The sequence below is a fragment of the Ailuropoda melanoleuca genome, chromosome 12, assembly GCF_002007445.2.
Source record: "Ailuropoda melanoleuca isolate Jingjing chromosome 12, ASM200744v2, whole genome shotgun sequence".
NCBI lineage: Eukaryota > Metazoa > Chordata > Mammalia > Carnivora > Ursidae > Ailuropoda > Ailuropoda melanoleuca.
The window spans coordinates 68,071,714-68,098,655 of record NC_048229.1 but is presented as its reverse complement, the minus strand read 5'-3'; the positions used below and the strand labels follow the sequence as shown (position 1 = coordinate 68,098,655).

Genomic DNA, 26,942 nt, shown 5'->3' with positions numbered 1-26,942 from the left:
TCATGATCACAGGGTTATGGGATAGAGCCCTGCATCAGGCCCCTGCTCAGCGGGGAGTATGCTTGAGATTCTCTCTCTCCTCCCTCTACCCCTCCACCCATCAAATAAACAAATAAATCTTTAAAAAAGATGATGAAGAAGAAGCTCTAGCAACACAATAGAGCAAAAAAAGTCCTAGAATAACCATACTAAAAGGGCAGGAAGAAGTTTCATTTTGCCTGCATCATCCCATCCCCCAGGTTGGCACTGTTCTGTGCCAAGAGGGAACTCCCCAGCCCAAGAGAGGCCCTAATGCCGGTAAAAAGGAAAGGAGGGTGAGCAACAAGTTTCACCAGCCCTTCAGAGCACGGCACAAAGAACCCACTTCAGTTTCAACCTACCCAGAAACCAGCAAAGCTAAGACCTCTAGAAATGGCTAGGAACAGAGAACAAGGGCAGGGGCTACCAGTGTCAGCCATGCAGTGTGAGAGACTGTGGTTCCTAGTGGCCTGCTCTGCAGAGCACCACAAAAATCTTCAGTGCTAAGGACCTCAAGAGCCCTTGCAGATGCTACAGACCCCGGCCCTGGCTTTCATCAATGAGAATCTCATTACAGACCGCAGCAGACTGCTTCACAGAGGACCCCAGCAGCTTTTCTGTTGCTGAGGAATCCAACGGCTAGCACGGCCACTGCAGACCTCCTGCAGATTTTGCCATGAGATTTTCACCCCACAGGTTTTCATGCTCACAGATACCAGCTACCTGAGTCCCTCCATGCTCCCTCCCCACCAAAACCCGGGATCTACACTGCTAGCCTCAGCCTCAACAGCTATGTGCATGCAAGATGCCAGCCTAGGGCCCCACAGCCACTCCCCAAGGCTATGCATGTACCCACGCCCAGCTACTGCAGCTACACAAGCGCATGTGGACAGTTAAGGCCCCCAGAATCGCTTGTAGACTCAGAGAAGGCCCTGACTCCAGTAACTGTCTACACTGCCACGGGCGGCCCAACATAGAAGCGCCTGAATAGAGAAAGCAAATATTAACAGTCATAAAGGGAGACATAGACAGCAATACAATAGCAGCAGGGGACTTTAATACTCTATTTTCATCAATGGATAGATCATCCACACAGAAAATCAATAAGGAAACACCGGCTTTAAATAACACATTAAATCACATGGACTTAATACATATATACAGATCATTCCATCCACAAGCAACAAAATACACATTCTTCTCAAGCACACATGGAACATTCTCCAGGACAGATCATGTTATGCCACAAAACAATAAAATAAATAAATAAGTTTAAGAAGACTGAAATCAGATCAAGCATCTTTTCAAACCACAGTGGTATGAAACTGGAAATCAATTACAAAAAGAAAACTGGAAAATTCCAAAATTGTGGAGATTAAACAACATGCTATTAGACAACCAATGGGTCAAAGAAGAAATCAAAAGAGAAATCAAAATATACCTTGAGACAGAGGAAAATGGAAATACAACACACCAAAACATGTGGAATAAAGCAAAAGCAGTTCTAAGAGGAAGTTCATAGCAATAAATGCCTACCTCAAGAAACAAATCTCAAAATCTCAAATAAACCACTTAATCTTAAGCCTCAAGGAACTGGAAACAGAACAAATGAAGCCCAAAGTTAGTAGAAGGAAGGAAAAAACAAAACTCAGAGTGGAAATAAATGAAGTAGACTAAAAGGATGACAGAAAAGATCAGTGAAACTAAGAGTTGTTTTTCTTAAAAAATAAACTAAATTGACAAAAGTTTAGCTACATTCACCGAGAAAAAAAGAGAGGTGGCTCAAATAAAATCAGAAATGAAAGAGGAGACATCACAACTGATACCAGAGAAATATAAAAGATCATAAGATACTATTATGAATAATTACATACCAATAAATTGGACACCCTAGAAGAAATGGATAAATCCCAGAAACATACAACCTACCTAGACCTAATCATAAAAAGAGAACATCTGAACAGATTACTAGTAAGAAGACTGAATTAGTAATAAAAACTATCAAACTAACAAAAGTCCAGGACCAGACAGCTTCACTGGTAAATTCTACAAAATACTTAAAGAAGAATTAATACCAAGTCTTCTCAAACTCTTCCGAAAAAACTAAAGAGGAAGGAACACTTCCAGACTCATTTTACAAGGTCAGCATTATCTTGATAACAAAACCAGACAAGAATGACACAAGAAAACTACAGGCCACTATCTGTCATGAACATAGATGCAAAAATCCCCAATAAAATATTAGCATACCAAATTCAACAATATACGAAAGAAATTACACACTATGATCAAATGGGCTTTATTACAGAGCTGCAAGGATGTTTCTACATCCACAAATCAATTAATGTTTTACACTACATTAACAAAGTGAGGGTAAAAAATCATATGATCATCTCAATAGATGTAGAAAAAACTTCACAAAATTCAACATCGATTTATGATCAAAACTCTCAAGAAGTTGGGTATAGAGAGAACATACCTCAACATAAGGGCCATAAATGACAAGTCCACAGCTAACATCATATTCAATGGTGAAAAACTGAAATCTTTTCTTTAAGATCAAGAATAAGACAAGGATGCCAATTCCCACCACTTTTATTCAACATAAGTCCTAGCCAGAGCACTTAGCAAGAAAAAGAAATAAAAGTCATCCATGGGGCGCCTGGGTGGCTCAATCAGTTAAGTATCTGCCTTCTGCTCAGGTCATAATCCCAGGGTCCTGGGATGTGGCAGTGTTGGGCTCCCCCTGCTTAGTGGGGAGTCTGCTTTTCCCTCTCCCTTTGCCCCTCCCCTGCTTGTGAGCATGCGCGCATGCACACACTCTCTCTCTCTAATAAATAAAATGTTTTTTAAAAGTCATCCATATACAATGGAATATTACTCAGCTATCAAAAAGAACGATTTCTCAACATTTGCTGCAACATGGACGGCACTGGGAGGTAATGCTAAGTGAAATAAGTCAAGCAGAGAAAGACAATTATCATAACATTTCTCTCATCTATGGAACATAAGAACTAGGAAGATCGGTAGGGGAAGAAAGGGATAAAGAAAGGGGGGGTAATCAGAAGGGGGAATGAAGCATGAGAGACTATGGACTCTGAGAAACAAACTGAGGGCTTCAGAGGGGAGGGGGGTGGGGGAATGAGATAGGCTGGTGATGGGTATTAAGGAAGGCATGTATTGCATGGTGCACTGGGTGTTATACACAACTAAGGAATCATTGAACTTTGCATCAAAAGCCAGGGATGTACTGGATGGCGACTAACATAATATAATAAAAAAATTTTAAAAAATAATAATAAAAAAAAGTCATCCAAATTGGAAAGAAAGAAGTAAAACTGTCACTATTTGCAGATGACATATACAGAATATATTAAGACTCTACCAAAAAACTGTTAAGAGTTAATAAAAAAAATTCAACGAAGTTGCGGGATAACAAATGAATATACAAAAACCTATTATGTTTCTATACACTAATAAAAAACTATCACAAGAAAAATTAAGAAAACAATCCAATTTTCAACTGCATCAAAAAATAAAATAAAATACCTAGCAATAAATTTAACCAAAGAGGTAAAAGACCTATACACTGAAAACTGTAAGACAATGATGAAAGAATTAAAGAAGACACAAATAAATGGAAAGATATTCCATGTTCACGGATTGGGAGAAAATATTTGCAAATGATTTGTCTGGTAAGGGGTTAATATCCAAAATACATAAAGAACTCATACAACTCAATAGCAAAACAACAACAACCCAATTAAAAAATGGGCAGAGGATCCGAATAGATATTTTTCTAAAGAAGACCTACAGATGGCAAACAGGTACATGAAAAGATGCTCAACATTATTTATCATTGGGAAAATGCAAGTCAAAACCACAATGAGGTATTTCCTCACACCTGTTAGAATGGCTATTATCAAAAAAACAAGAAATAAGTGCTGGTGAGGATGTGGATTAAAGGAACCCTCGTGCACTGTTGGTGGGAATGTAAATTGGTGCAGCCTCTATGTTTTACTCCACTGAAACAGTATGGAAGTCCCTCAAAACATTAAAAATAGAGCTACCATATGATCCAGCAATTCCACTTGAGTTTTTAATCTGAAAGAAATGAAAACACTAACTCAAAAAGATACCTGCACTCCCATGTTCATTGCAGCATTATTCACAATAGCCAGAACATGGAAACAGCCTACGTGTCCACTGATGGATGAATGGATAAAGAAGATAAAATATTATTCAGTCATTTAAAAAAAAAAGGGACATCCTGCCATTTGCAACAACATGATGGACCTTAAGGGCTTTATGCTAAGTGAAGTAAGTCAGATGGAAAAAGATAAATACCATATGATCTCATTTATATGCACAATATTTAAAAAATTTTTTTAACAAGCTCATGAATACAGAGAACAGATTGGTGTTTGCCAGCGGCAGGGTTTTTTGGTCTGGTTTTTTTTTTTAAAGATTTTTTTATATTTATTTGAGAGAAAGAGACAGAGCTAGCGAGAAAGAGCTAGAGCAGGGAGGAGAGGTAGCTGGATGCGGGGCTGCATCCCAGGACCCTGGGATCATGATCTGAGCCGAAGGCAGACACTTAACTGACTGAGCCACCCAGGTGCCCCAGTGGCGGGGGTTTTATATATACATATACATGGTTAATAACGCTGTGTTATATTGAAAGTTGCTAAGAAAGCAGATCTTTCACATCATAAGAAAAATATTATAACTGTACAGTGATGAATATTAACTAAACTTATTATGATAATTTCACATACAATCATGTTGTACACCTGAAACTAATGTCATGTTATATGTCAATTATATCTCAATTTTTAAAAATAAAGCAGAAATCGAGGAGTTAGAAAAAAACAGTAAGTAAACCAAAATAGCTGGTTCTTTGAAAACTAATCAACAACACAGAAACTGTTGACTTTTAAAAGATGAGAAAGCACAAGCACACAAAAGAAACAAGGTCAAAACAGGATTTTTGTAAATCATGAGACTATTTTGTACAACTATATGAAATAAACATCCTAAACAAGTGAATTATGTAAAAAGAAATATAGAAGTAGAAAGTCATAAAAGATCTCCCCTACCAAAAAGACGCTAGGCTCAGCTGATTTCACAAAGTCTAACAAACCTGTAAAGATCAGATGATGTAAATGCTACTTAAATTATTTCAGAGCATTGAAAGAAAAAATATTCAAATTATTTTTATAATGCAAATTTAACATCGATTCCAAAACCAAACACTGCATAATAAAAGACAATTATAAACCAATCTCATTTATTAATATTAATGCAAAAATTGTAAATAAAATATTAGCAAACAGAATCCAAAAATCCATTATGATCAAGTAGTATTTATTCCAGAAATGTAAGAGGGGTCCAGTATTTGGAAATCTATTAATTAATCATTTTAATAGAACTAAAGAGAAAAATATACTCATCTCCACAGATTTTTGCAATGGAAAAACAACATTTATGTTTTTTAAAAGCCTCGAAAATATATATAAATAAAAATAAGAAAATAAACTTTAAAAAATCAGCAGCTGATGTAATGGGAATAGACTAGGACAACAGTTCTCCAACCACAGTCTGTGGCTCCAAACCAAGACATTATTTATTTCCCCTTTATGTCAATAGTTTTACTGATGATCCAAAAGCCGTGGTAGGCAGAATTGCTGGTAACTTAGCACAAATCAAGAGAGTGGCACTAAACTCCTCTCAGGAGTCACTGTATTCTTCAACACACATGTTCATGGTGGTAGAAAAAAGAGCAATTTTTTTTACTTAAGAATGTCCTGGATGAAGTAGTAAAAATAATTAAATTTATTAAGTTTTAACTGTTGAGTCCATGCCTTTAATATCCCAGATGGGGGGCGCCTGGGTAGCGCAGTCGTTAAGCGTCTGCCTTCAGCTCAGAGCGTGATCCCGGCCTCCCGGGATCGAGTCCCACATCGGCTCCTATGCTGGGAGCCTGCTTCTTCCTCTCCCACTCCCCCTGCTTCTGTTCCCTCTCTCGCTGGCTGTCTCCCTGTCACATAAATAAATAAAATCTTAAAAAAAAAAAATCCCAGATGAAGAAATAGGAAGTACGTAGAAAGCACTTCGTAGGATGGCTGTCACCAGGAAAAGCATTTGTGCAAGTGAGCTGCAAACTGAAGTGGTGTATTTTTCATGGAACATCATATTTACTTGGAAGAACAACTGGCAGACAAACCATAGCTATAATATAGTTCGTAGTTATAGTTTATAGTTATAGACTTAGGTATTTGACAGATACTTCCTCAATAATTAATAAGGGGAGCTCTCATTTCAAGGAAAACAACAGATAGTTATGTGTCACTAAGAGAGAATTCAAGCATTCAAGCAAAAATTAAAATTTTCGAAAATTTTTGTCCACCACCCTAAGTTTGACAGCTTCTCAATACTTAGATTTTTTTCTGGTGAGATCAGCAGTGATGTTTAAAAATGCTATTTTTTGGGGGGGTGCCTGTGTGGCACAGCAGTTAAGCGTCTGCCTTCGGCTCAGGGCGTGATCCCGGCGTTGTGGGATAGAGCCCCACATCAGGCTCCTCTGCTATGAGCCTGCTTCTTCCTCTCCCACTCCCCCTGCTTGTGTTCCCTCTCTCGCTGGCTGTCTCTACCTCTGTCGAATAAATAAATAAAATCTTTTAAAAAAAAAAAAGCTATTTTTTTTTGGTACCATATAAATCAAATGCGTCAGACATTTGCAAGATCTGCATAACTCAATGAACTCATTTTCCAAATGACAAATTCATGGGGTTACAAAACCATGTGTGAGTAAGCGATCCCTTCAAAGTGCAAGACAGACCGATGCATTTTAATAGAGTACAAAAAGTTCATTAATATAGTTTCAGATTCTTCTTTGCAACCAACTTTTAAGAAACTATCACCTGTCAAGTTGTGGAGTAGCATCGAAGAACATCATAATTACCCAAAAAGGTTATTAAAATACTCCTTCCTTTTCCAGATTTTCTTAACTACTTCAACTAAAACAATGTAATGCAACAGACTGAATATAAAACAGATATGAGAATCTGTCTTCTATTATGAAGACAAAAAAAGATCTGCAAAAATGTAAACACTGCCATGCTTCTCACTTTTGTTTTGAAAGTTATTTTTTGTAAAATGTATTTATGTTAACACAATAGTTTTATCAGTTATTTCTCAATTAATTAATGAAACTTAAAATTTTTAACAGCTTAGCTTCTGACACGGAACATCTCAACAGATATAACTCCAGTGAACAAAAGCTCTTCGGATTCTTCAGTAATTTTTAAGAGAGTTTACTGAGTCTTGAGTCCAAAAAGCTTGAGAACCACTGCACTGTAGACATTCCCATTAAGGTCAGGAAGATGTCAGGTATGGGCAGAAATATACAAGATGACCTGGGCATATGTTGTGCCAGAAAGTATACAAGCTATCACAGACTGTTTGAATTATGTAAAAAATGACGTGGGTATCAACTTGAAGGAGCCCTTCCCCCACTCACCCAAGTCAAAATAGAGTAATTCGAGCATCAAATGAGAACAGTATTTGTTAACTGATTAAAATATGTCAAATACATAACAATCCATGAGCACCTAAAGATAGTTAAAAAACACACACACACAAAATTTCATTAGTCACATTTGAGGGTTGCTAAAACACCACCTTATTTTTCTGAAAACTTAAGTGTTTTAAAAAATGAAGCACTTCTCCCATGTTTTTCCTGAACAAACTATTCCCCCCAAAAAATAAATGGATGACTTCAATACGTGTTATAAAGTCCAATTAATACTGAAGAAATGTGGTTAATCATTAATTTGCAAACTCTAATAGAGCTAAGTATCAATACCCATTAAATGCTAAAATGATTAAATGAAAGATCGATAGAAAAATGTAGTGTATAAATAAGGATGACATCTGAATCTGACTGACCTTAATGTCACTGAGAGGGGGCAACCAGCCATTTTGTGCTTCATGATCTGACAAAAAAGGAAGTACACAATATCACTTATGAAGCTTTCTTCCAAAGGTAATCAATCCTCTGTATCTAAGTACCAATTTATAGGAAATATGTGGCATGGAGATACAAATCAAAAGACAATCAGCCAAATTCAGCATGTGGAAAAGTACAGGACAGTTAACATGGGTTAGAAAAGAAAATGTTGGGGCTACAGAATGGGGTGAGGGACTTCTAAATAAATAGACTTCAGAGGCACATTAAGCAAATACAATGGGTCAACCTTATTCGGGTCCTTATTTGAACCAACTATAAAAAGGCACTTTTGAGACAACCTGGAAAATTTGAACATAGACTAAGTATTGGGTGATATTAATTTTGTCACATGTGATAAAGTCCTTATCTGTTAAGACAGATTTCATGAATTTGTTTTAAAATACTCCATAAAAAGGGGGGGTAGGAAGATAAAGCAAGTTAAGCAAAATGTCAGTAGTTAATGGAAACTGGCCGAGGGTACATGAGGGGTTGTTAACATGATTTTAATTTTGTGTACGTTCGTAAATTTTCTATAATATAAAAATCAAATAGTATCCTGAAGACACCTATATTGACCATATGAAATATAAGTATATGCCATAGTACCCTGCCCTTGAATTTATAATTCTGGAAAGAAAATGAAAGAATGGAGAAAAAAAGAAAGAACAATGGAATATTGCTTAATTTAAGGTAATGCTCAGATTGAATGACTGAAGCAGTAAGTCCAACAGCTCCAGAAAAAGATTCGTATTACTGGAGTTATCAAATAGTTACAGGAATGATGTTTACTCTAAAAAAAAAAAAAAATCACTAGGATATGTTTGTGCTTCTTTTGAAATTTCTCAACCAGTCTAGTATGCAGACTAATTTTTCAATCTTGAAATGCACTGGAAACAACAGAAATTCTCAAAAGCCGAGACAGTAAAAGCACATCTGTCTTGCCCAGTAAAATAATTTGGTGTTGAAGCACAAGCTTAAATAGCAAAAAGAGGCAGATATACATGTAAATAAAATATGTTTATCCACAAAGGTCTATAGAATCATTTTAGCAAAAATAACTTTTCGGCAGAATGTACACAAATAGTTTAGAGAAAAAGAATAACCTCTACAAATGTTTTCCTTAATTGTATTATGACAAATTTAACCCACAAATCAACAAGGTGGCTGCAATTTTAAATAATAAATAATATTAAAAGTCTGGTAACAGGCTACAGTGATGCTGCCACACTGGGCACACAATAAACACAGAATTCCACCTAGCTGGTCTATAAAGATACTCTGGAAAGACAGAAAGAATAAAGTCCCAAGAAAATTAGAGAAAATATTACTCTGGATACGACTTGTCGATAAGTATACAACCTGTATGTGACCACAAGCAGATCAGACTTATAAATAAAATTTTCATTTGAATAAAATTAAATGCTAACCTATGCTCAATGACAGGTAATTTCTAAATATTTTTACTAATAAAAAACAGCGGGTATCTTCACCATATCTGTGGTTATAAAGCAGCTTCACCTCTTCCCGAAACATTCCAGTATAAACTTGTACTATCCAAAGATAAGTTATGTTGATCTTCTGTATTGGTTCAAACTAAGAAAACATAAGTAGCGGATTGGTGAGGGTGGGGGTGGGGGGCAGAACTCCTTATTCGAAGATTGCTACTATATATAAAGAATGCATTGATTAGAAGTACAAAATAACAATCAAGAACTCATTATAAATTTTGAGGATTATGGCTTTAATTACATGCCCTAAAACATACCTACATATTATGAGTACTATGTATTGTATGCTTTTAGTTTACTCGCTACTTGGCCATTAGGCCAGCTCTAAAATATGTTTACCATTCAAATAGAAATTCATTAGGGAGGGGCGCCTGGGTGGCACAGCGGTTAAGCGTCTGCCTTCGGCTCAGGGCGTGGTCCCGGCGTTATGGGATCGAGCCCCACATCAGGCTCCTCTGCTATGAGCCTGCTTCTTCCTCTCCCACTCCCCCTGCTTGTGTTCCCTCTCTCGCTGGCTATCTCTATCGAATAAATAAATAAAATCTTTAAAAAAAAAAAAAAAAAAAAAAGAAATTCATTAGGGAATACTAAAATTTTTGTTTTATGATTAGTTCTGCTCCTAAAATCAGCCTGAAATGAGTTTAATCCAGTAAAAATAAAATAAAATAAAATAAAATAAAATAAAAAGGTGAGGAGGCCTATTATCAAATAATAGAGTCTCTATTTTCAATAGTAACTATGTAGTAAATTTTCAGTCAGGCCTTGCGTATCTGTACCATCTACATATAGTAATTTTTCATCATTTTAGTAGAGGATAACATTTACATTAAATCTAAGTTTTGTTCAAAATGTATTAAACAGGTAACAAAGGACATTTAAATAAGGCCTAACCGTATGAGTTTAATTAACGTTTTTATTTTTTAGAACATAAAAATTAGCAAAAAACCCTCATGCTTTAAAATCTTTGTAAGCATATACTGCTTTTATAAAAATGATAATCATTAATGTTTAAAACAATTAAAAAAGTGAAACTAAAAATGTCCTATTTCTTACTTTTTTTTTTTTTAAGATTTTATTTATTTATTTGACAGAGATAGAGACAGCCAGAGAGAGGGAACACAAAGCAGGGGGAGTGGGAGAGGAAGAAGCAGGCTCACAGAGGAGGAGCCTGATGTGGGGCTCGATCCCATAACGCCAGGATCACTCCCTGAGCCGGAGGCAGATGCTTAACTGCTGTGCCACCCAGGCGCCCCTTTACTTTCATCTAGAAAGCAAAAATACACTAAATGAAATTTCAGTGTTACCCTTTTATTTGCAAATCAATTTAAATATGGAAAAGTATTTAAACATGGAAAATAAGATTTTGGTTGGGTTGATAGTCAACATTTTCGTTTCTAAAAATACGAGAATGTAAGGGATTAACTGATTTCATTTACCCATGCCACAGTAGTATAACTATAATGAGTTCAACTGGAAGTGAAAAATAAGGTTTATATATTTTTAAAGACCAGGTATAGTCTCATCAAAAATAAGTAAGATAACAAAAGCATCAATCAACTTTTTTTTCCAACTCTCCCTAATTTTTTAAATGCTTCTTTCATTCCACTCCAAGATCTCTGGAGTAAAAAAAAATTTTAATACAAATCTTTTTAAACAAAACAACTATTTTAAAGATGGAGTAAATCCACAAATTCGACCTTTAATTTATTCCAGAAAAGACATTTTCAATGAATTTAAATATTTAAGTAACATTAAGATAATATATAAAGGCCTCCACTAAAATATAAAACTTCTTCCTAGGGAGAACAAAAATTAACATTGAAGAAATTAAATTTATAAGACCTATTTCTCATCTAAGTTTTTTAGAAAACATATTTGTGAAGTTTACATTTTCTGCCTGTTAAAAAAATTCTCTTCAAAAAGCACCACGATTAAGTCAAAAATCTCAAGATCTACAAATAAAAATTTTTTAAAATAAAAGTAACAATCTTGATGTACAAATCACGTCTCACCTTACAGTCTTCTTGTCATTCATTTTTTGAACAGCACTTTTCCTCCCCTTTTTCTCAAAGAGAAGTTCCTATAAGTCATTGGTACCTGTCCTCCACATCCAGTTCAATCTGAACCTTCAAGTCCTATCTCACCTATAGAGCAAATATGAATCCAAAAAATCAGATGAACAGCAACTGATTCGAAAGACAAGTTAGATACCAAAATATATTCTAATATACACCAGTATGCCATATATTCCAAAAGAGATGGATTAGTGTTAAAAAAACAAAAAAACAAAACAACAAAAAAACCCTAAGCATTCAATGGTTATTTGAGGTGCTTAAAAGAAAGTTTTAATACCAGTACCCTGACCTAGGCTCTCAACTTCATTCAAAGGAACTAGTTAAAATAAGCAAAAATAAACTGCATCATTGTATTGGACCAAACCCACCAAGGCATAAAGACTCTTAGGTGCAAAACGTTTTTCCGAGAGTGGTTTTTAATTCTCTCCTGGTAACCAATTTTCTGTCAGACTTCTGTCATTATACAACTGGAACTGCTTCCACAGTGACCGGTAAGAAATCACATTTCTTCTGGAAATCTACCTCCAGGCCTCCACACCCTCCCTGGCAAGAACTCAATCTACCCCCTTATCCTCCCTCCCTTAAGTATTCAGTTTCTTTCCCGAAGTAGAAATTCCATAAATATTACAATAATAAGGACTAAATTTTAATGAATACAAATCAGAGGAAATGAAGGAACATTAACTCCCATTCAAACCTTCCTTAGAAAAAATGTTTCCAAGTTATATTTTTAACTTCCCCCATGAGTCTCTTTAAAAAAGACGAACACAAAATCTCTCTTCTAATGACTTTATTCATAAATCTATAATGGAACTCAAAAAATAGCAAAGAACATGAAAAAAATTCAGATTAATATTTATCAACCAAATATATCAGAGAATACATCTATTTTTTTATATCACTAACGAAAATTCTAAAATGCACATGTGAGAATATAAACATTCTCCACTTTGTGGAATTTCAAAGTAATGAAGATCTGCTTAATACAGTTTGCCAGAAAAGCTCATTTATACTGTCAAATACATATATTTCAAAAGAAATCAGACACAACTGATAAAATAACCATCTCATGGTTAATCTTTTGGTAAAGTGCTACTTTCAAAGAAATAAGATTTAAAAAATTTACATGCTGAACTATCATTCTGGAAGTGTAAAAATTTTTCTTCAGGATTCTCTCTGTTCATTACATTCATATGTCCCCAATATGAGTCCATACACACTATTTTACAATCTAAAAAAATCTGTTAGCGCACAGATTATTTCCTGGAAATTAAAGATTACTACAGCATTGCTAAATGAAGCTTTTCATGATACAGGTATGTACTAGACACAGTGATTTTTAATTGTTTTAAACATGATTTTTGGTTTGAAGCTGTCCTGATATCCTTTCTGGCTGGATGGCTGTGGTTATTAAAATATTCATAAAACAGCACATAGCTTCATTTGAACCACACGAGTAAATTGGGTCAATGACCTAAAGGCAAGAAATGGCACATTCTGAGCATTCTGAAAGAGTTGTTCCCCAAATCCACAACTGATGTGGTCAGTATTAAAGAAAACCAGCGCTGCTGAGGAGTGGCTTACCTCCTTTCATCGAAGACCTCTCTCAATTTATTAATAGCGTTAGCCACTGAGGAAACCAGTTGGAAAAAAATCTAATCCGGATGAAGGCACATGGGTGCAAATCTTGAAACAGATAAGATCAAGTAAACTGCTTAAATAAGTACGAGTGTGTCCACCCCAACTGTATATGTGCATCTCATGTTTCAGGTTGAATGTGATCACTGTATAGATTGCACCACATGGAAAACTCTATGCCTAGAGGCATATATATGAGATCAGAATTAGCTGGTAGTTTTCCCGAAATACTGAGACTTTCAATGATACAAAAGTTAGCCTTTCCCCCTATTGAAAGGTTTTAAATAGCAAAGGGCTGAAATAACAATGGAAACTGTAGGAAGCCATAAAGTTAAATCTCAGAAAGGACAAGTTCAACATCACAGCTGAAGGCTGCCAATGATTTCTTCTCTCTCTCCTTGAATAATTACATGCAAATGCCTTTTAGCAATGGCAGCATTTAAATCCCACAAAAAATCAAGTAGTGCCCCCTTTAGGAGCACCTCCATGGGCACAAACTGTAAAACCTGCTGGGGTGCGTCAGATTTCAGCAAAGAGCTCAACAATTCATTCACGTTCTGCAGATACTGGAAAACGGGATTTGGAAGGTCCTGATAACCAACACATAGCAGGACTGCACAGGTCTTCAGGGGCTCAGAAGCAGTGGGACAAGAAAATGTGATGAATCTAAAACAGCTGTGGAGTACAAAGATCAAACCAGCCATAAATCTGGTAAAACAAGAAAGTACAGGCAAAATCATAACATCTCCTGTATGAAGCTGCTGCAGCGAATGTAGAAGGCAGTCCAGAAACAGCTGCTGGTAAGTCGGGTCTCCATCATGAAGCAACGAGCAGCTGAAAGTCATGAGTTCAGCTGATTCCAGGAGGTGAACATCCAGTGGTATACGCGTTCTGGTATCACGGAGGGTTGGAAGGCCCACAAGCAGGCACTTTATTTGGTTGCTTGGTTCTACCGCCTGCTCACCCTGAAGGCACTTGGTAAGGCTGAACAACTCAGAAAATATCAGTTCTTCAGTAAAAATGTGACAAGAACAGTAATACTGCTTTTTGGGCCAGAACTTGGAATCCAAATTCAAGGGTCCTCCTAATGACTTTTCAATTGCTTCATTAAGAGTCTTTAAAATTTCACCATCACAGAAAGGAGAACACTTTACCTTTGGCAGTTTCTTTCCCTCTAAGATATGCCATAAGTGACACTCAAGACTGGAAGCTGTCCCTTCTAAGAGAGAACTTTGCCCAGAATGATACACAGCATGTTCTTCCGCCCAAATATTAAAGTATCCTTTGGCCACCTTATCTTTCCATGAAAGGGTTTCCAGCATTTTCCTTTCATTATAGGTTTTAAAATATCTGTTCCTCTGCCCAAACCATTTTGTATTTGTACTACAACCAATATTAGATTTTTTCACTAGCCAATTATTTCTGGAAAGAGGCTTCAACTGAAACTTTTGCATAAAATATTGAACAGCACAGTCCCTTAAATTATTCAGCTTTGTTTGTTCCCCTTTTCCCATACACTGAAACAGACGAATGTTCTCAGAAATAGTCTCTAGCTGGTATTTATGAAAGAACATACAACATTCTTCATGCCTTTTAAGAAAAGATTCGGGAATCACATGATGGGGAAAGAGAGCTTTCTGGGTCATTTCCGTCCCAAAATTCAGCACCATCTTAGATAACAGAGGATGGATTGCCTCTCTTCCCTTATAGTGGAGACAAACCACATAGACTTCTGAGTTCCCTGCCTTGCTAGTAGCAGGTTTAAAAACGTGGACTTGGTCAAAGGAACAGTTTAGCAGGTACATCAGGTTTATGGAACAATGTTCAAACAAAGTAAACATCTTCAGAACAAAAGAGCCACCATTTCCAAGAGTCGTCAGAGCAGTGACAACCTCACAGTAATGCAAAGAAGAGACTAAAGCTTCTTGTTCACCTGGGTTTCCTTGGCAATCAAAACTCCCATCTGCGGTGATCAAGTGAATGGTAGCCATGTTGCTTACGAAATTCTGAAGTCCAGTCAGGTATTTCAAGGTCATGATATCACCAGTGTTATCTGGACCAAAGTACCACCAATGTAAAGTATTCGCAATAAGTCGGTCATCCATAATCATCATAAGATTGTCATTTGCTTCATGGTATGGATTTAAAGTATTAGCTACCCAACTCCAATCACAGGGGAATCGATGGGATTTTAAGTAGTGATTGAGACTAGCTATAAAAGCTCCAGGAGCTTCACAAAGGTGTAGAGAATTCAGTTTTCCATTCTGAAAAGCCTCCTGTGGAATAAGTGGAAAGCTGCACAAAATTTCATGAAACTTACACCATGCTTGAGTACAAAGTTCAGCGTTCACAGATTTTTTCACATGAGAAATTATTTTTCCAGCTTTATTAGTGAAAGCAGTGTGTTCATGCCACTCATCCAATTTCTTATCACTCAGTAGGTTTTTTACTTCATTTAGGGAGTTCTTCAAATCAAGCAATGTATTAAATTCCGTGTGGTCACAAGTGAAAATCTCACTGGGATCTGGTAACTGCCACTCATTATTAAGTGGCTTGCCATAAGAAAAGTTCTTGGCAAAGAGTTCAAAAATGTCAGCAAGAACATCTGGGCTGAATGTCTCAGGACTTGAACCCAGTGATGGCTTTCTGCACTTACTCATTTTCAAATTAAATTAAAATCTAGAAAAAGAAAACACATAATTAAATGAATCAAATTTATTAGTGAGTGAAATCTCATCCACAGCAAATCAGATCATACTCATGACAAACCACATAAAATGAGAAGGCTAATGTCAGCACATTCTGTTACATAATGAGGCAATTTGGAATAAGGAAAGAGTAAAGGCTTTTACATCCAAGGGACCTGAGCTCAAATCCACAGCTAAAAAGTGGCCTTGGGCAAACTACATCTTTGAATCTCTTATTTAAAAGATGAGGATAAAACACGCTAGCACATAAAAAGTATATAAACGAATATTCATCAGTGATGGCAACTCATAGTAACACAGTAATCCATCTAGCTCCTTCCCAAAATTTTCCTCTACCCATGGCTGAGACACCACCCACATGGCCCCAAACACACTCTCAGACTAATAAGAGTCATCCCTTGACCTTTGATCAAATTTTAACAAGTAACTTTTAGCTTTTTTTAGTTCCCTCCAAATCTCACCTCCTTCCAGAAGAAGATTCTACACCTGAACCCATTACTGGTGTTGCTACCAAGCCTCTCTGCCACCACACACTTATTCACCCACAAGGACTGCCAAGTACACCTTCCGTCCAGATCTCACCCTCTTGCTAAGACATGCACTTCGGGGGTACCAAATCATCTTTACAGGCCACCAACTAACACTCATCACCATACTGCTTGGTAACTGTGGTGTACCTGACTGGTTAGCCTCTATTCAGCTCAATGCTGAAACTGAACTAGAGTTCAACCTGGCATGTCTCTAAGCTAGATTCCTGTCTCATCTGCTCAGACAGCTCCGTGCCTCCACTATAAAATACTGTATCTTCTTGCACTAAAACGTAACACACTTTGATAGAGGATCTTTAAATTGAAGAAATATCCTCACCGAATATACAAATTATAAACAGTCCCCCCCACATTCCGTGTTCTAACGCCACCTAAGAAACCAAAAACATCTGTCTACTGGAGAGGGAAAGAGCTATAAGGGAAAGAAGCATGGCTTAATGGCCTAGTGTCGGCCTAAGTCATACATCCCAGCAGATAGAGCTGTAAGTATTACACAGTACCTGTTGGCTCAATGTTAATTAATAGGTCCTTTGGTTCATAAGCTCTGCATTTACTTAGCATATTCAATGCATTCTACACCAGTTTTTTAAACAGAATCTAAATTTGTCAAACACAAAAGACTGACAATGAAACCACCATCCTGCAAAAAGCCAGTGTTTGATGATTAAAATGGGAAACAAAGGTGAGCTAATGCCACAATAAATACAATAATATCCAAAAGACTGTATTCTATGAGCACTTATTTTGTACTGTTCTTTTGGCATACTTTTTTCATCTGCTTATATTTTGTTTAAATTATTTACAACCCTGTATACTCCACTAGCTTGTAAGCTTCTTGAAGTAACAAGTATCTTCTTAGTCATTTGTTTGCCACAGTATATTTACAATACAGAGTATACTTAATAGTCACACTTGCCCATCAATACCTTTTTCTTATCTTTTTTTTTTTTACTGTTAGAAGCTATATTCAGACAGATTTTTTTTTTAAAGATTTTATTTATTTATTTGACAGAGAAAGAGACAGGCAGCGAGAGAGGGAACACAAGCAGGGGGAGTGGGTGTGGAAGAAGCAGGCTCCCAGCGGAGGAGCCTGATGTGGGGCTCGATCCCAGAACGCCAGGATCACACCCTGAGCCGGAGGCAGACGCTTAATTGAGCCACGCAAGCGCCCCTCAGACAGATTTCTGAAAGAAGGCAAAAATGAGGCATTGCCACATTCATTAAAATACTAAATAAAAGCAAAGGAAAGTTTATTACAAGTTATTCTGTCTTACTTCCCACTGGGCTTACTGGAAACTACAATGTTTAGATCGCAACTATATTCTATTTTGGAAAAAGTCTGATTTTAGTCTAATTTCACAGACTACTTAATGGCTGTAGGTGACCTCTGAAATCTTACCTAACTTAATAGATAATTACATTCACATGAGAAAAACTAAAGTGATTCAAACACTCCATTGTTCTTCCTGACTACACCTGTGGTACACAAATCAAGATTTTATCTTATATATTTACAAAAAATTATAGATGTTGAATATATATATATATACATATGTGTATATATATATAAAATAGTGCTCAGGTCTATAATCCAACCTTTATTTGCTCCTATCAAATTCCCAGAATCCACCCACCTCCAGCTACCAGCCTCCTAATTGTAGACATGGTCAATTCTCTGCTTGACTACTGCCACAGCCTTCTAACTGAACTGGTCTCTTCTATCTTTGCCTCCTTTGGCTCCCCATTTCACTCAAAGTAAATGCCACGGTCCTTACAGTAGCCCACAAGGACCTTGAAGATTTCTGCCCTCCAGCCCCAACCTATCTCTAACCTGTCTGTAATTTCCCTTATTCATTCTGCTCCAGCCACACAAGTTTTATTGCTGTTCACTTAAACACCAGGTGCATTGCAACCTGCAAGTCTTAATCAATCCCTCTACTTGGAACTCTCTTCCTTCAGATTACCTGCACAGCTAACTCCCTCACCTCCTTCAAATATTTACTCACGTGTAATTTCTCTATGAAACCCACCTTGACATCCTAATCGCATCTTGCACTACCACCAATGGTAAAGGTATGGACCTAGTTGTACTTTTTTTCCATGACTCTCTTTTCCTTCTAAACATATGATTTGCTTATTATGTTCATTATTGTCTTCCCCAAACTAGAATCTAAGCTCCACAAGGCAAGGATCTTTGTTCTGTTGACTCAATTATCACCCCGAGGTTACAACAGTGCTTAGTGCATAGTAAACACTCAGTGAGCATTTATTGAATGAATGAATGTATATCATACTTAGCACAAACGGCACTCCTCTGATTAGGTTCCGAATAGGAGTCATATTAAAGCACTTCAACTTCACTCCAGCACTTCAATGCATGACCAAAAATTTAAAAAACAACAAAACACGGGGTTTACACAAGAAAAAAGTTTCCGGTATGTTCCTCTGTTTCCTTCATTAAGCACTCTATAGAGTTTTGTGGCATCACAATTCTGCTAGGAGGGTGTTACCATCCTTGTTTTGCAGATTCGAGTGGAAAAGTCATGTAACCCCTGCCCAAACCCCAAAGTAAATACCTGCAAAAGTCGTGGGCCGGGCACAAAACCCCCAATATCTCAACAACAGCTCCCTCTCCAATTAACGCTGTAATACAAAGTAGTTTTAGAAGTGTTTCTGGCAACTCCTCGTCCCAGCAACGGTGAAAATAATAGCTAGAGTCTATCCACCGCTTTACTTTGGGCCAGGGGCACCCAAGATCTCGTTTCACCTGAAGTGTGTCCCAAGCTCCATTCGAGCGGCCCGATTCCCTCCTGACCTGGAAGAACCTTAGTCCCAGCCCCCGCCTCACCCTCTGCAAAGCCGAAGGAGGACCAGCCTCGGAAGCCGGGTCTGATTACCTTCGCTCACGCCCACCTCGGCCCCCGGGGTCTAGAGAGGCGGCGCTTCACTCTCTCTCCTCACTCGAGGGAACCATCCTCCACTTCCGCTCCCAGGGCTGCTTCCCGGAACTGTCGCTCCTAAAGGTCTGAGGCGCCTAGATGGCGCGCCGAAAGGCCGGGAAAAAGGCCCTGGCCCGCCCTCGCAACACCAGAAGCGGGAACCCACCTCCAGGCCGCGCCGCCGCGGAACGTCGGCAGACAGCGGCCAGAGGGTCCTGAAAGCCACATTGCGCACGCGCCTCGAGGCTGGGCTGGCGTCACGCGTCAACGTTACGCACGCCGGCGACTCTCGCAGCACCGAAGCCCTCGCTCCCTAGGTTTCGTTTCTCCGCTGGGTACTGGAGCTGGGAAGCGCCAGCCTCCGCGCCCACGGCTTCTATGGCAACGGAAGGTTCTCGCGGAGGCGGGGCGTCCTCTGGCCCCGCCCCTCGGCGGGGAGGTGGGTGGGGCAGGATGGGGCGGGGCAAACCTGTCTAGGACACGCTGGCTCCGCCTACCTGGCCTTCGGGCGGGGAAGGCTTGCTTTTTTTTTTGAAGTTAAATTGTTATCAATTTATTTTTTTATTATAATAATTTTTTTATTATATTATGTTAGTCACCATACAGTACATCCCTGGTTTTGACAGGATGGGACGGGGCAAACCTGTCCAGGACACGCTGGTTCCGCCCACCTGGCCTTCGGGCGGGCAAGGCTTTCTAAGGCTGTTAGGCAGAAGTTGGTTTGTTAACACAGGTGGAGTTAATGCTGGTGCTTGAAAGACAATATGAGGTTAAAAGACAAACTAGGCAAACTGCGAGATAACACTCTGTTATTATAACATATATATGTTTATAAACCAGGAAGGAAAAGACAATCTCAAAGGAAAATTGGGAGAAAATTTGAACAGGTCATCCAAAACAAGTAAAACGTCCAGTAAATATATACAAAAAATTTTAACCTATTATTTAAAAAAAAAAAAGAGTTGGAAATGAAAACAATAAATTTCCTTTTCACCCAATTTAGCAAAGATTAAAAAGATCGATAATGACCATTGTTGGTGAGAATATGGAGAAATAGATTTATATGCTGTGGGTGGGCATAAAAATTGGTATAATCCTTACAGAAGGCAAACTTTAAAAAGGCCTTGCACCTTAGCCGGGCGATTCCCACACCTAGCAATCTATCCTTAGGAAACAAACTGGCACTCCTTTGGACAAAATGTTCATTTCAGCACCTTGATAACAACAATAACAAAAACTGGAAACTCTAAATGTCTACTTTAAGGGAATTAATTAAATTCTTCATGGTACATCCATATAATGGGATACTATTCAGCCAATAATAGGTTATATGTGTCAACAGTATCGTATAAAAATAGGAAAATATAGAGCTGTGTGTAGAGTTTGAACCATTTATGTATATTATATATATGTATATAAAATATATTTTACAAGTCCTCCAGGATGTGCATCAATTGAGGGGAAACAATTGTCTTTTCAAAAAAATGGTGCTAGGTCATTTGGATATTCATATGGAAAAAACTGTATTTGGACTTTTACCTCCATCATAAAAATACATTTCATTTGGGTTGCCAATCTATATTTAAAAGGCAAACAACTCTTTTAGCTGAAAACGTCTTTGTGAACTGAAGTAGGCAGAAAGTTTACAACAAAGCAGAAAAAGCACTAATCATAAAGGGAAAATATATAAATTGAACCGTATTAAAATTAATAATGTCTATTCACCATAAGACATCACTGAGAGTGAAAAGACAACCTACAGAGTGGGAGAAGATATTTACAATACATATGTATGACAAAGAACTTGTATCCAAAATATGTAACTCCTACAAATAAAATAAGAAAAGATGCCCTAGTGGAAAAAATGGGCAAAAAAAAACAAAACAAAAGATAATATCCAAAAGTCCAAGAAACATATGAAAAGATGCTCAACTTCATTAGTCTTTGGGGAAATGTAAACTAACATCTTAATGAGTTACAATTATACATTATACTGGTTAAAACAAAAAAGACAAAATATAAGTGTTAGGTAGCATGAAGATCAATCAATGGAAGGCTGTTTGGAAGGAAAAGATCTCCCAGGATCTTCCAAATTCACAGGTTGGTTGCCCTTTTTTAAAAAAAATTTTTATATTATATATAGTCAAATGCTGAAATCCTACATGTACTATTCAACCACTTTTGCCAAACACCTATTAAATATTCCAGAAAGTTCCCTTAGCCCCTTTCCCGATCAATCTCACTCCCACGAAGCAACCACTGATCTGTTTTATATCATCATAGTTTCGTTTTGCCTGTTTTAGAATTTTATATAAATTCAGTCACTACAGTTTGTTTGCAGCCCATTTCCACTCAGTAATCTTTTTTTTTTATTTTATTGTAGGGGAGAAAAAAATCTTTTCCTTTTACCCTTCTAAATTCTCAGCTGGGGCTCCGTAACAAAACATAGATTAACAACGGAAAAGCATGTAAATTTACTAACATGTTTTATGTGACATGGGAGCCTCCTTGTGACAAATGCGTATGAGCTAAGAGTAGTACAGTGGGGGAAATTTAGCAAGGTGTGTTCATCCAGATTCCTCTTGAATTCCCTCCATCTTCATAAGTAAGGATGTTCCCTTCCTCCAGTTATAGGGATGGCATATCTCACATGAGGATCTTGTGACCTGCTTCAGGGCAAGGTCAGAGGGTCCTTCCTGCACCTGCCATTTCTCAAATTCTGTTAGCTTAAAATATTTAATATGCCAGTCACTGTATTTGGGGGCAGCATGTTCTGAACCCCGTCAATATTCACCCATGTCATTTTATGTATTTGAAGTTCGTTCCTTTTTATTGCTAATTAGTATGCCATTGTATGGATGGACCCTAATTTAGTTATCTATTCTTTTGTTGATGCACATCCGAGTTCTGTTTCCAGTTTGAGGCAATTGTGAATAAAACTGCTATGAACATTCCAGTACAAGACATTTCTGTAAGCATATGTTTTCTTTACTCTTGGGTAAATAGATCTGTGTGTCACTTTGAAGAAACCTCCAGTTTTCCCAGAGTGCTTGAACAATTTTACATCCCTACCCACAATACCTAAGAATTCTGGCCCTTGTAGACGCTGCCCAGACACGGTCGACCCCACCCTGTTCTTGGACATTGCCAGGGATGGTGAGCCCTTGGACCGCATCTCCTTTGAGCTGTTTACAGACAAAGTTCCAAAGACAGCAGAAAACTTGTGTACTCTGAGCACTGGGGAGAAAGGATTTGGTTATAAAGTTTCCTGCTTTGACAGAATTATTCCAGGATTCATGTGCCAGGGTTGTGACTTCATACACCATAATGACCCTGGCAGCAAGTCCATCTAGGGGGAGAAATTTGATGAGAATTTCATCCTGGAGCATATGGGTCCTGGCGTCTTGTCCTTGGCAAATGCTGGACCCCACACAAATGGTTCCCAGTTTTTCATCTGCACTGCCAAAACTGAGCGATTGGATGGCATGCATGTGGTCTCTGGCAAGGGGAGAGAGGCCAGGAATATTGTAGCAGCCACAGAACACCTTGGACCCAGGAATGGCAAGACCAGCAAGAAGATCACCATCGCTGATGTGGACAAATCTTATAAATTTGACTTGTGTCGTAATCTTAAGCACCAGACTCTTCCTTCTGTAGCTCAGGAGAGGACCCCATCGCCCCATCTGCAGAAGCTACCCTATAATCTTTGTGTTCCCTGGGGCAGTTCGATGGGTTCCATATTTTCCTTATCCCCCTCCAAGTCAAGTTAGATTGCAGAGTTAAGTTTAGGATTATGAAATAAAAACTAAACAACAGCAACAAAGAATTCTGGTTGCTTCACATCCTCACCAACTTTTGGTGTCGTAAACCTTTCATTTTAGCTATTGGTGGAAGTTGGTTGCTTTTTACCTCTGATTCTTAATAAATATTAATTAAAAATGAAAAGCTTTGTATATTGTTCTTTTATGGGACTAGATGCTAGAGGAGGGCTATATGATCCCCTAAATACAATTACTATGTTCCCTGAGGTTTATAAATATTATCAGGAGTATTTCAACAACAAAGCATATACTGAGCCAGGCTTTACTAAAATAATCACAACATTAACTAACATTTTTTGAGTACATAATATGTGCCAAACACTGAAAACTGCCCTTTTTTTATTCATTTAATCCTCTCAACAATTCCATGAAGTAGGCACATGCATTTTCCCCCTTTTATAAACAGAGAAATCAAGGATCAACATGATTAACCGATTTAGTAAAGGTCATGGAGTCAGTAAGTAAGAGTCAGGGTTTCAACCTAGTTCTGCCTCATTCTAAGTCCAATCTGTTCTGCAGAGAATTCCTAGAAATTGCCTCTAGTAATTTAAAAACAACTTTATAGTCCACATTCGTGGCAAGAAATGCTCATATGAGGCCAGTAGTTTTATTAAAAATGATGAGTTTCATTTATTTTGTCCTAAGAGCAGGAGGGTTTACAAAATTTGGGGTAAAGATGAAATGTTATGAATGAATAAAATTGGTATCTGAAAGTTTAAAAAGTTCAAGGAAAATAACCAAGCCCTACACTGATGTATTTGCAAAGTTGGATAAAAATGCAGTTAATGTGAATGCATTTGGTATCAACTTTTAAATATGTACTTTAACAAATATACATTAAGTATCTGAGTGGAAGCTAGCTACAATTAAGTACTCTCTTCCAATTCCAGAGTGTTCTTTATACTCAACTGGCATGACAATGAGAATACAAGTAGCATACAAGAATTAAAACAACCAGCTCTCCAGCCACTGCTCTGATTATATTTCCCTGTCAAAGCAAACAGAAACAAAACTGCTTCTGTGGTCATTTACCATCAATCAACTTGCTGACTCTCTAACTACATCTTCAGACAGATTCTGTGGAGCGACCATGTATAAATCATGGTTCCAAAATCCCAGAGGGAGTTGTCTGGGATGATGGAAATGTTCTATAGCTTGATAGGGGGATTAAGTTTAGAAGTATATGCATCTGTCTAAATTCATCAAATGGTATAATTAAGATTTGAGCATTTCAATAAACATAAATGTTACCTTGAAAAAAAAAAAGAGCCATAAACAAATATTCAAATATTGAACTCTAGTTACCCGTATGCGTGCTGAAGAGTTTAGAGAGACATGTACTGACATGGGCATCTTACTTTGAAATGTACCACACATGAGATGGACTGATAAATGGCGAGAGGAGTGGATTAACGGAGAAGTGAGTACAGTGTGATGTTTGATAGACTCTAGGTGGTGGATTCTATGGCAGTGCACTCGTTCTTTCAGCTTTTCTCTGTTGAAATTTTTTCATAATAAAATAGTGGGGGAAATAAACAGATTCCCATCATAAGAGGCAGGAACGGCATTTCTTCCTATTAAAAAAAATACATACATACATACATACATACATACAATGAGTATCTAACATATCCCATCAACACAGGAAACAGAGCCGCTGAATGAGCTTTAAGTGAACAGCGTTGGATTTGGTGCCAAATCCAGGCCTGTGTTCTTATGGCTCAGTCATTCGATCCATTTATTTGACTTGGTGAACACCATTCAGCGTTGGTTTTGACCATTACACAATCTTAAATTGTTCCCATCCTTCGTCACCCAGTGGTCCACTTACTGTCTTCTTGCCACAAGGAATGGACCATCGTGTAAAGACAGCAAACCAAGAACGGGAACGTGGACACTGAAATTCCGGAAGTCAGAAAAGGTTATAAACTTGTTAATAATTGTTCCAATGTCCCTCATGGTGATCCTCACTAGATCTTTAAATGGCATTCTGATCAAAATTCTTACACAGTACCCTATGCTGTTAAAATACAATGTTAAAAAGAGAAAACAGAGTAAAAATTATAACCAATTTGTCTATCCAACCATTAGGTAGAACATCTGAATGGGAGTATTCGTGGAAAAGTGCTTGAAAACAGCAGCCTGAAATCTCTTCTTTCTTACTGTTTAGGAACTAAACAAAAATCATTAAAACAAAATCAATTAATTTTTAGGTATAAATACAAAAAATGTAAACGGCGGGTTATGAAAGCAGTTTCTGTCTGGTTTGGGTGCTATAACACATAGTTAAAGCTCATTCTGCATTTTAATAAACATTCAGAACTAAGAGGCAGTATGAAATGTCTTTCTCAAAACTTAAATTTTAGCAAATCATTTATTTCCTTACATAAAGTTAACAGATCGAGTCACTAAATGGCAAAAAGCCAAAAATGTGTTTTTATGTTACAAATATCATTAAAGATTATTTTTAGACGAACTTTAGAATAAGATTCATAATACAGTCATTAATACTATGCTGACCTAAAATACTTATTTACTTAAAATCATGTCTTTATTCTCTTCCATGTAAAAATGACCAAAATGACTTTTTCAAAAATTCTTAAGGGCTTAGGAAGCAACATAGATTATTGTGAGATGGGCGCAGTTTAAAAAAAAAAAAAGGTTGGGAAACACTGGCATATGGGATAGAACAGAAGACGTGGCCCACCCTTGAAGCATTATCATTTTACTGTAGACATAAGATGTTTAAAAATAAATAACATTACACAACTAAGTGCTTTCTTATACGGTACAGATTGAGCATTGCAGGAGTCTAAGGAAGGGGGAGCTAGTAGGAAAAAGATGGGGAAAAGAGGCTTCAATTTTTGTCTTAAAAGGCTGCTGTTATTTGGGGAGAGGGAGTACCAGCCTAGCTCAGGAAAATAACATGGGTGAAAAAACAGACAAGAAGAAAGGCAATTGCAGAAAAGGGATGGAAGGTTAATAAGACTGAAATGCTATGAAGGTAGTTGTCTCAGTCAGTTCAGGCTGCTGTAAGAAAATACCATAGACTGGGGGACTTAAAGAACAGAAATGTATTTCTCAGGATGCCTGGGTGGCTCAGTCAGTAAGCGTCTGCCTTTGGCTCAGGTCACGATCCCAGGGTCCTGGGATGCAGTCCTGCATTGGGCTCCCTGTTCAGTGGGGAGCCTGTGTCTCCCTCTGCCTCTGCTGCTCCCCCTGCTTGTGCATTCTCTCTCTCCGACAAATAAATAAATAAAATCTAAAAAAAAAAAAAAAAAGAAAGAAAGAAAGAAAGAAAGAAAGAAAGAAAGAAAGAAAGAAAGAGACATATTTCTCACAGCTCTGGAAGCTGGAAGTCCAAGATTAAGGTGCTGGCTTATTTGGTTCCTGGCGAGGACTCTCTTCCTGGCTTGCACGTGGTCCCTCTCTCACTGTGTTCCCTCATGGCAGAGAGAGAGCGAGCTCTCTGGTCTCCTCTTAAAAGGACACTCATCCTATCATGGGGACTGTCCCCTCAGGAGCTCATCTAAACCTAATTACCTCCCAATCTGGCTGCATCTCCAAATACCATCACACTGGGGGCTAGGACCTCGACATATGAATTTTGTGGGCACTATTCAGTCCATAGCAGGAACCGAAGAGCCAGAGTATAGAGGAGCATGGAAGCCAGACA

The 26,942-nt window shown here is 37.7% G+C and overlaps 2 protein-coding genes across 4 annotated transcripts in view; both read right to left on the bottom strand.

Annotated features, from left to right (window-relative positions):
* HYDIN (HYDIN axonemal central pair apparatus protein) overlaps nt 1–8,636 on the bottom strand; it is a 363,532-nt gene extending 354,896 nt beyond the window's left edge. Inside the window, exon 1 of the mRNA XM_034638025.1 lies at nt 7,969–8,636. The gene's annotated coding sequence lies outside the window, so the exon portion shown is untranslated. The remainder of the gene's footprint in view (nt 1–7,968) is intronic.
* A 3,730-nt stretch (nt 8,637–12,366) lies between these two features.
* On the bottom strand, nt 12,367–19,839 carry CMTR2 (cap methyltransferase 2). Of its 3 annotated transcripts, none has more exons than XM_002920945.4 (2): nt 19,404–19,839; nt 12,367–15,929 (listed from the first exon to the last, which is right to left on the bottom strand). In XM_002920945.4, the coding sequence occupies exon 2, from the start codon at nt 15,908–15,910 to the stop codon at nt 13,610–13,612; it is 2,301 nt and encodes a 766-aa protein (XP_002920991.1). In that variant the 5' UTR covers nt 15,911–15,929; nt 19,404–19,839; the 3' UTR covers nt 12,367–13,609. The 3 variants fall into 3 exon arrangements, with proteins under 3 accessions (XP_002920991.1, XP_011225479.1, XP_034493917.1); XM_011227177.3 differs by having other exon boundaries at nt 19,612–19,839; XM_034638026.1 differs by lacking the exon at nt 19,404–19,839 and adding an exon at nt 18,801–19,388.
* Between the last annotated feature and the right edge of the window lie 7,103 nt (nt 19,840–26,942).